Here is an 11,069-nt window from a genome sequence, read left to right on the forward strand (position 1 = left end):
ACATTGGAATAGAGACCTGAATGAAGTGACACAGCAAGTCATACAAAGACCTAGGGCCATGGCAGAGGGGGTAATAAGCTTGTGATTGAACAAAGAAGTGACAGGGAAGATGGTAAGAGGTTGTCAGAGATAGAAGAGACCAGATCATGTAGACTTCTGTAAGCATTTGGATTTTATTCTATGTGTGTTTGGAAGCCATTGGAGGCTTTTATTGAGAGCGGTGGTAATTGGGTATCAGCAATAAAAGGTCTCTCAGGCTGCTAAGCGGAGAATAAAATCTTGTGTGGAGAACAGACTCCTATGTGGTTAAGCATGGAAGGTGAGGAGATAAATTAGTTGCCACAGGGCAGGAAAGAGCTAATGACAGCTTCAAGTTAGACTCTGTTAGTTCAACCAATGAATACAGTTTGCATGAAACAGAGAAGAAAAAACAATGACTTCTGTGTGTTGGTTTTTTCCCAAAGCAACGGGATGAACAGTGATTCCATTTACTGAGATGGGAAGGATAGAGGAACACATTTTATAAATGTCTGATGAATCTCTTAGGCACCAAAGTGGATTTAGCGAGCAGGCAGTTAGATATCTAAGTCAGGACCTCTGGGGAGGGAGTGTTATCAGAGCTCCCAATTTGGGATTCACCAGCCCATGGATGGATTCCATGTGATCCATCCTTAGTAGTGATCTCCAGGGTGGGATTCTCACAATTTCCAAAAGAGGTCCAGAAAGAAAAGATCAGAACGTCATTTTTGTATTTTATTCTTGTATTTAATTAATACTACATGATTTGATACCGATGCCCTCACGTGGTGCCTATCATGTATCACACTGCATTCAGGGTACCCTGAGGTGACTGTAGGAATTACATAACAAGGAGGCGTAAAGGGCAAAGCCTCATTTTTTTTTCTTTCAACATCATGTGACACACTGGTGTACTTATATCTGCACACAGGAATATATATGTGCATATACATGAATAGGTTACCTAGTTTTAAAAATAGCTTTTTAAAATAAATATTGTATTTTTGTATTAACTTTAGATCTACAGAAAAGTTACACAGAGGGGCGCCTGGGTGGCTCAATCAGTTAAGCGACTGCCTTCAGCTCAGGTCATGATCTCGGGGTCCTGGGATCGAGCCCCGCATTGGGCTCCCTGCTCCATAGGGAGCCTGCTTCTCCCTCTGACCCTCTCCCCTCTCATGCTGTTTCTCACTCTCTCAAACAAATAAATAAATAAATCTTCAAAAAAAAAAAAGTTACACAGATAATAGAGTTTCCATATATCCATCACTCCATTCTCCTAATGTTACCATACAAGGCCTCGGTTCCTTTGTCAAAACTAAGAAACCACCAATGGTACATTACTACCACCTTTATTTGAGAGAGAAAAATGATAATCTACTTTGATCCAGTAAGAAGTCAGACTAAAAAATCAAAATAACCGAAAAGATTATCTAAATATCATTCTATATACCTTATTTTTCACCCTTAAATGTGCCACGTGCATATGAAAACTTGAGATATCGACTAATGTTTGTATGAAGCCATTAAGATTCCCACAACATATTTAAAATTTAAAATTAGTGCCATTGGTTCAAGACTGCTTGCAGAGAAAGCAGGAAAGAAGGAGACAGTCAGTGGTCATCTAAACAGCAGAAGCAGCAGTACCCCTGTGATGTTCTGCCACAGAGAGGGACCCTACCCCAGTGGAGGGAAGGGTGCTGGAGGACTCAGTGGTCAACACCAGCAGGCACCATGGAAGGCAAAGCCATGTGATTTGATGTAATTGTATCTGGTGACTTTTCTACTACAATTATTCTCCATAGAAATTAGAAGAACGGTAGCATCTGTTTCAAGACCATGCCCAATCAAAAGCGACCATCAGATACAAGTACGACTCTAGCCCTTGTGTCACTAAGAAAACGTAACTAATCTCATTTGAGTCTCTGAAGATATAAATCAAAGGGGAAAAACCTAAATCTCTACAATGCAAACAAAAGCTCTCTAGTTTCTCTGACTTGTATTCCAAATTAGTGCCTCTGACCTTTTCTTAAAACCTTAAGCATCACAAGGAAATCAGTGGGAAGGGAATCATGTGCTAACCAAGTACTTAAAGGGCAGAAAAACTCACTGGAGTGAAAGGGGATTAGTAAAGGGTGGGGAAGAGGACCAGCCCCTCCCAGTTTGGGTGAGCAGATTCGGGATTAGTTATCAAGCAGAAACCCACATGGCATTAACAGCTCTGACATCAGGGGAGAAGCAAATATAAAACACTCAGCTCTAAGAGGGGTTCATCAGAGAATCCCCTCCGGAGTGTAAGGTACTGGAGAGAAGCTCTATGGGGAGTGGGTGGACTCAGGCCAAAGCTCCATTAGGATGGGAGACTTCAAGTCACGGAAATTAACTTGCTGAAGATCTGCTTCCAGTTCTTCTTCCAGCTTCATGGTTAAATGTAATTAATGGCTGTGACCCGCTAATGAGTGCTTTTGTTAAGAGACACCTATGATGAGTATTTTTTTTTAATAAATAGAAATTTAAGATGAAGAAAGCTGAATGCTAGGACAGGGGCTTTAATTATGTAGGTATTAAACATGTCAAGTTTTTAAAGGTAAATTACTATTTTTATGATTTGCTAGAAATGTCATTTTACAGATATGAAAAGCATTTTGAAGGGGGCTGGGGAGGGCTCATGCCTGTTTATAACAGTACAGAAAGAAAACTTAGGTAATTCATTGTGTTTTCTCCTTTTCAGCCTGGTTTTTATTTATGTGCTTCAGTCTCTGTGCAAAGGGCTGCAAACCAGAGATTTGTTCTTCACTCTTGCTTAGAGCAGAATGAAAGCTCATAAACTCCTCTCTCTGGGATGCATCTTCTTGCCCTTGCTTTTTTTTCATCAGACCTGGGCTCAATTCCCAAGAGAGTGTGCCACTGTTGAAGCCTTAAGAAATGGTGTGTGTTGCCCAGACCTGTCCCCCCTGTCTGGGCCCGGGACTGACCGCTGTGGCTCCTCATCGGGGCGGGGCAGGTGTGAGGCAGTGACTGCAGACTCCCGACCCCACAGCGCCCACTACCCCCATGACGGCAGAGATGATCGGGAGGCTTGGCCCACACGCTTCTTCAACAGAACATGCCTCTGCAATGACAATTTCTCAGGACACAACTGTGGGACTTGCCGTCCTGGATGGAGAGGAGCTGCCTGTGACCAGAGGGTTCTCATAGGTAAGTGGGGATATGAGTGGAGACACAGTTCTTCCTGAGACTCAATGTGTTTAAGAGAAAACTAAATCATTGGAACTGGAAGAATACCTGGAAATCCTATAACTCAACTGAGGAAGCTGAGGCCTGGAGAGGCTAATAAGTTTATACCATTTAAAGAGTCAAGGCTCAGATCTGAGTAACGGGATTTTCCTCTGAAACACTTACTGGGCAATCATGCTATTCGAGGAACTGTGCTAGGTGTTTATGACTAGACCTTTCAGAAACATCTCAAGGTAGTTATGCTAATTATGGTAAGTGAGGTTCAGAAAGGTCTAATCCATATAGCTGGGACCTGGAAACCCTGGAATTCACCCCTGAGGTCAGTCTAGCTCTAAACCATGAACTTCTTCCACTGCCCTGGCTAACCCACGACGGACCTGCCCACTGCTATGATCAAGTTCAGCCATTTGAGATGACAAGTCTCGCCTGTGCCTTATTAAATAGCAATAAATAACAAGGCTCTAAAGAGTAAATCCAGCAATACTCGGTTGTTTTCTATGTGCCAAACATTGGACCAAGGGTTTAACAAGACTTTTATTGAGTCTTTGTTATGAGCCAGGCTCTGATATAATTTTTATGTGTGTCCTCTTTAATCTTTACAGCTATGTAAAGCAGATATTGTTTTTACATACACCTTACAGATGAAAAACTGAGACAGAAAAATGTGTGCAGAGTCATAGAATAAGTCTCTGGTCTTAACCACTCTGCCATGTTTCTGCAAGGTTTATGATTTTTAAGAAGGTAGAAAGTTCCCCAAATATGCCCATGATGAGCAGAAATAAATATAAGATCACAGAATCATAAAGTCCACAGTTAGATTAAAGAAAGCTAACAGAAATCCTGGGGGGGGGGAGGGGCGGAGGGAGGGGGGCGTGGCCCGCAAGAAAACAGGCCTAAAGAAGGCATTTTAGTAAGGGGTATTTTAAAAAGTATAACATGATTTAAGCATGCATGCAAATTATCATTAGTGGGTAAATGGGACATGGTGTTATGATTATGCTCACGAGGCCGATGTTTTCATGTTTGAACCTTCTTGAAGTCAGGAGAAACCTTCTGGACTTAAGTGCAGAAGAGAAGAACCGCTTCGTCCAGGCCTTAGATATGGCAAAGCGCACCATTCACCCTCAGTTTGTCATTGCGACCAGGAGATCAGAAGAAATACTGGGGCCTGATCGCAACACGCCACAGTTTGAGAACATTTCCATTTATAACTACTTTGTTTGGACACACTATTACTCAGTCAAAAAGACTTTCCTTGGGCCAGGCCAGGAAAGCTTTGAAGTGGATTTCTCTCACGAAGGACCAGCTTTCCTCACGTGGCACAGGAACCACCTCCTGCAGTTGGAGAGAGACATGCAGGTATGCAGGAAGCCTTTGGGTTCTCAGGTCCAGTTTGTAAGTCATCTTAACTCACTGGTTCTCAATGATCTAAACATGTGATTAATCTGCCTTTGACATTCTGTGAAGTTTCTCCCTGTACAGATTACTCATTAATTAATCTTTATCTTTCATGAAGGGAAAAGAGAATAACATCAACAACGAGGGAGCCAGTTGGGACATTTGTAGGTGTGATTTAAAGTGTTAGGCGTATTCTACAGCTCTGTAATTGAAAAAAAAATGATCTTCATATAGCTTGCAACAAAAGACTCTCATTTGCTATGTCTTCCTTCTCGAATGTAAGCCAATACCCCCTCCTCCTGGTTTGGATGAAACAAGTGTACATACACTTCTCAGGCTACCAAGTCCCAAATACATCCCCCATTAGACCACCTGATGATTCTAATGTGGTACAGGGTTTAAATTATGAAAAAAAAAAATCTTTTCCATTTATACTCTCATATTTTCACTGAATGCCATTTTGTCCCCATGCCCCGTACCACTTCAAGGCTTGTGGAAGAAACCTAACAAAATATCTCATAAATCAGATAGCATTTTTACTTAAAAGGCATCAACTTTTTTTTGGCATAAAGTGAACCTCAACCCAAACATAAGTATCTCCTGCTTATTTTTAAGCAGAGAGGCTCAAACCACATTAAAGCATCCCGCTAACACAGACACTTTATTATTATAGTTTCTTTTGCCAATTGCTTTTTCTTGAGAAAGGTATTGGAATTTTCAAATGAAATTTTAAATTATTAGATCTCAACTAGGAAATCCACAAAGTGAACCTGTTTTCTAAGTGAAATGGATTCCTTCCCTCAATTTAAAATCTAAAATTTAATCTGAAAATATCTGAGGGCAGGAAAGGTACTTAGATTCATCTATTGATTTGCACTATGCCTGTGTTCAGCATTATCACAAGAAAATAAATGGTTAGAAGAGAGAGAATTAATGCCCTAAAATACAGAATAAAATATTGGTATGAAAGCAGTCCAAACATATGCAGTTTGAGTGATTAAATTAATTCATCTGCTACTCTGAACTTCATATTTTATAGCTCTGATTACAAGTAAGACATTTAGTAGATTATGAGTAGATAAATCTGTCATTTGTAATCACCTCCAGATCTCCGTGCCTTCAAGTCATTTTCCCACGGGCACACCAAAACGAAAGGGCAGGTGGAAAGTATCTGAAAGCTTCGATTTTTCCTGTGTAAACTTCGACCTCTATGACTTACATTTTTAAAACCCAACAGCACAAGGGATCCAACAAATTACAGTCTAAATGTAATGCACAGTTGAAATGCCACATGAATATGCTCCAGCTCCCAAATGTCAGTTCTGAACCACAAACTGACTCTTAATGATCCCTTGGAAGCTGTCACTAATTTTCGTGAACCAGAACAATGGCTTCTAAACAAGGACTCTAAACCCTTGGAGATCAATAACCGAGGATACCTTGGAAAGCTTTTGGTCCTCTAAAATACCCCGAGGACAAGGAGATGCTTCCTAGAAAGGGCTTAGAGTAAAAAAGCAGAAATGTACTAAATGTTTTGGAGGTGAGATAAAACAATGGCATGCTCTACACTCTAAACATAACTCCCCAAAGGCCTAAGGGAATGAGAACAAGTACAATAAATACATGTTTTAGGGAACTCAATAAAATAAGCAGGTGATCTTGAGTCCAGTACTTTTAAAATTGTTGAGGTCAGCTCTGAAAGGAAACTTGGTTCCTGGGCTAAAGAACAGTATGCACAAAGAAATATTTTGCCTCCGTTTAATATTTCCTGACGGTATTTGTTTCAAGCAGAAACCCAAGGCTTCACAGTTTATATTCTGAAGCAGGGGTCTTTAAGTAAAACACCTTCAGTGCCCAGGCAGATAAGGTAAGTGTGAAAGAGCCTATGTAACCCGTGAAAAGTCAAATCCATGTATCTGGTGCTTGGAAAACCTGGAACATACCACTGAGGTCTGCCTCACTCTAATCTGTAGGTGTCTTCCACTACCCTTGCTAACTCCCAAAACATTTTAAAGGCCAGACTCCAAATGCCTAAAGTCATTTAAGTTAAATTTTAAAAGACAGACACAAAACAAAAAGTACTGCTCTACGTAACATATTTAAAGGTTGGATCTGGCTACAGACCCAGACTTAGTGATGCTTGAATTAAAGATAGGAAAACAGAAGGAGATAAAGAGTTAAGGAGTGAAAGTTATTATTGAGATTTTTTGGTATAAGCAACAGAAATGTAATTACCTGCCTAAAAAGGAAAGGGAAGACTTCCCCCCTCCTAAAAAAAAAAAATCATATGCAGAAACTTCTCTATAATGAGTTGAGTTTCATTCTCTCTAGTGCCTCAATGACTCCTTGTGGTATATGAGAAGATTTGCTAAATAAGCTATTTAATTCCTCTGGCTCCTCAGACACCACGGATATACTCACTTGTTCTAATTGCCCCAAGAGAGCTGATAGACTGCCAGGGAGAAAACCAAGCAAAGAGGGAGAATTTTAAACAAAAGCAGAGAACACTAATAATAGTTTCTGTGATCTAGGAAATGTTGCAGGATCCTTCGTTCTCCCTTCCCTACTGGAATTTTGCGACTGGGAGGAACATCTGTGACATTTGCACCGATGACCTGATGGGATCCAGAAGCAACTTTGATCCCACTCTTATCAGCCTGAATTCTGTCTTTTCTCAATGGCGAGTGGTCTGTGAATCCTTGGAGGATTATGATACCCTGGGAACCCTTTGTAATAGTAAGTTCCAAATGACATCCAGGATTCAGAATTCCCTACTAGATAAAGAGGTTAAATGTGTTGCCTGAAGGCCCTTCATTCTACTAAGGACTTCAGAAGAAAATCTACTTTTACTTTAGAGAATCAATGTACAGATATATTCCTTGAACACTGGGGCTATTCAAGGCAATCTCTAAGGTTCCAGGGCAGACAGAAAGTGTCTATACATTTTAATATTGCTTCCCTTAAGCAATTTGGTTAGTGCGTTGCTCACTCTCTTATTCTGTAAACGTTCACTCTCTTATTTTGGAAATGTATAGTTATATAAAATTCATCATCCTCTTAGCACACTCAGCACTGCTTAGTAGTCATGTGTCTTGTGCTAGAATTTCATAGAAAATTGTTTCCCTGGGAAATCTGAAATGTGCAGAAAGAGTTGAAGTGCCCAAAGAGTACAATCCTAGTCTGAGGGTCAAAAACAAAAGGTGATGTGAAGGATATCTTTAAGAAAAGGAAGATTCTGGGGCGCCTTGGTGGCTCAGTCGGTTAAGTGTCAGACTCTTGCTTTTGCCTCAGGTCATGGTCTCAGGGTCTTGGGATCAAGCCTGGCATCGGGCTCTGTGCTCAAAGGGGAGTTTGCTTGAGATTCTCTCTCTCTCTCTCTCTCTCTCTGCCCCTCCCCCTGCGCGCTCTCTCTCTCTCTCAAATAAATAAAATAAATAAATAAATCTTAAAAAAAAAAGAAAAGAAAAGGAAGATACTACACAGAAAATGTCTGCCTGCTAACTACTTTCCATCTCTCTCAAAGCAAACACTTAGAGAGAAAGCTTAACCAGCTGTCTTAGCTAGCATCCTTTCTCCAGTGATTTAAATGCCACTTCTGCCTTAGGCCAAGTTTCTGTTATATGTGGATCTGTTCCTGAGTGTACCATTCTCTTCCTTGGATCACATTATTAGTCTCTGTGGTACTAACACAAGGTCTTAATTATTAGAGTCTCCCTACCCCGTCTTATTTTTCTTCTTCAGGCATGCTTGGTTATTTTAAACTTGTTCTTCCATGTAAAAACTAGATTTGGGGGAATTTATTTTATTAACATCTTCATAGTACATTTTACATATATTCTCTTAAGTTTAAAATATTAAATTCCTTTATAAACTTAAAAAAGGATATTCTTAAAAAAAGAATATTCTAAATAGAACAAAAAAAAAATCAGTAGATTTTTTTCACCATTAGAAGATTGTTTACCTGTGTATAGGAATAAGGGAAGAGAGAAGTGACAGTGTATTAAGTTTTTTCTATAGAAGTTTAAAACTTAGAATAAATTTCTCATTTGTTTGGCATGCTGAATGAGTGATTCTCCCCCCTTGAAATAAAATTGAGAATCAATATAGCTTTAGATACCAAAATATTATTCTCTGAGCAGGCTATTGTATTTTGGCCTGGGATTTTTTTCCAGACATTTTCTGGTCATACAGATGATTGGATACCAAAGTATAGCACAGCTTACGTGGGTAAATAGGAGAGAAGATACTGTTTCATCACAGTCTTTTGGTCAGTTAGTCTAAGTCTCATAACAGGACACATAGTTTCATGAAAAATTAAGATTATGTACTTTAAATGAAACAAATTTGAAGATTACTCCTTGTCTTAGTTCAAGATATAAATACCAAGCATTTTATTTATTAGGCCAGTGAAAGAAAAGGAAACTAATAGTTGATTCAACACATACTATGTATCTGATATGGTGCCAAATGCTTTAATATGATATCTTATATAATTCTCCTAGAAAGCGGTTCCTGGCTGTCTCTGTCAGTTAAGCCTCTGTCTTCTGCTCGGGTCATGGTCCCAGGGTCCTAGGATCTAGCCCTGTGTCTGGCTTCCTGCTCAGCGGGGAGCCTGCTTCTCCCTCTGCCTTCTGCCCCGCCCCCCTGCTTGTGCTTGCATTTCTCTTTCTCTCCCTAATAAATAAATAAAATCTTTTTTAAAAAGTAATTCTCCTAGGGATTCTTTCCTTTCTCTACTGTCTTTGGATGAAATGATCCATTCCTGTGGTTCCATTGATCATCTTTTACAGGACAGCCATGAATGAACATTTTTAAAGCAAATCTTCCTTGCATATCCCATGCCTGTGTTATCATGGGCTTGTTGCACGATGTCTCTCCAATGTCCCATTAATGCACCAAATTTGGTAACTTTGAAAGAGTGAATTAGTGACACATAAGCCTCTTCTAACCAGTAAAATATCACCGCTGATTCATCACAAGAAAAATGCTGTTTCTACACAGTATTTCCTAAATCTACTTTCTCCTTCAGACCCTCAGAACTTTTTATTCCTTCCTGCCTGAAAACTCCGCAAGACTCCAATCCGTACAATGTTTTTAGGTGCATTGGCAGAGGTTGTCCATGTGCAAACAAATCTAAATAGCCCTGGGTTAAATTAAACTGGTTTAAACTAGTTTCTTTACTATCGGAATTCTCCACTATGAAACTCCATGAGAGCAAATTAGAAATGTAGTGTTTTTGAAACCCATGTAAGTTATAATTTTTTCTTGGAATTTATTGACACCTCCTGAACAATAATCCCTAAGACATAAACTTGAATTGATAGTTTACCCAGTGGTATCTGAAAGTACTAATAATAATGTATGCCTAAAAAATGTGCATCTACTTTCCAATCTCAATCTTGGCATATGTTTTATTTTTATATTATATAAATAAATTTGCTATGCTAATTCATCAGGTACTAATCATTATGTTAATTATAATAAACATTACAACAGAGTAAGCTTTATGAGTGAGGTAAGATGAATACAAGTTCACGTTGTAATATCACCTCTCTCATCCCAGTGGATTATTCTGCAGATACTCTTAGGACACACACGCTTCTCTGGAGAGTACTGGAACAGACACATGCAAAATGCTCCTAACCAATCTCCTCTCCTCCCACCTACCTACGACTTCTCTTCACTTCCTATTGAATTAAATGTAACTTTCTCCTATTGCTCTGTAGCTTTTCATTGTTCTCACCATCCACTACTCTCTTACATCGCCCTCTACTCCAGGCAAGCCATTTCCCACGCGGACCTCTGTTACAGCCAACACGATCTTTCCATACATCAGCATACAACAAATGATGATTTAGCATCTATTCTATGCCAGGCACTGTGCCAAGATTAAGGGATGTACTGGTGAGCAAGTACAGATAGAGTTCTTGCTCTGACGGAGCTTATCTTACAGATAGGAGAAAGCTTAGCATCTCTCGTTATTACCTCTGCCTAAAATGTTTGACTTGTAACATTTCTCCTATTTCACCTGAAAATTCTCCTCAGTCCTTCAGGGCTCTTTGCAAATCTCTCTTCTTTAATGGCGCCCTCCTGGAGTCATCCACCTGGAAAGGATTGATACTCTCTCTCCGTCTCTGTCTCTTTGTCTCTCTGTGCCCCTTCTCTACCTTCCTGTCCGCCTCTTCCCCTCTCTTTCTCTCCTTCCCTCCCTCCCTTAAGGCACCTATCCTATTAACCCTCCTATCACAGCTCTTTGTTTGCCTGTTTTTCTTACTGCCTTTTAAAAAGTTTAATTGTTGGGGCGCCTGGGTGGCTCAGTCGTTAAGCGTCTGCCTTCGGCTGGGGTCGTGATCCCGGGGTCCTGGGATCGAGCCCCGCATCGGGCTCCCTGCTCCGCGGGAAGCCTGCTTCTCCCT

General features: G+C 40.1%; 1 protein-coding gene across 1 annotated transcript in view; it reads left to right on the forward strand.

The window, feature by feature from the left end:
- Nucleotides 1–2,154: 2,154 nt before the first annotated feature.
- TYRP1 (tyrosinase related protein 1) overlaps nucleotides 2,155–11,069 on the forward strand; it is an 18,356-nt gene continuing 9,441 nt past the window's right edge. Inside the window, exons 1-4 of the mRNA XM_021682413.1 lie at nucleotides 2,155–2,185; nucleotides 2,750–3,216; nucleotides 4,295–4,614; nucleotides 7,185–7,389. Of these exons, the coding sequence (XP_021538088.1) occupies nucleotides 2,832–3,216; nucleotides 4,295–4,614; nucleotides 7,185–7,389 (910 nt within the window). The 5' untranslated portion in view covers nucleotides 2,155–2,185; nucleotides 2,750–2,831. The remainder of the gene's footprint in view (nucleotides 2,186–2,749; nucleotides 3,217–4,294; nucleotides 4,615–7,184; nucleotides 7,390–11,069) is intronic.

This window comes from Neomonachus schauinslandi, chromosome 13 (assembly GCF_002201575.2).
Source record: "Neomonachus schauinslandi chromosome 13, ASM220157v2, whole genome shotgun sequence".
Classification (NCBI taxonomy): Eukaryota; Metazoa; Chordata; class Mammalia; order Carnivora; family Phocidae; genus Neomonachus; species Neomonachus schauinslandi.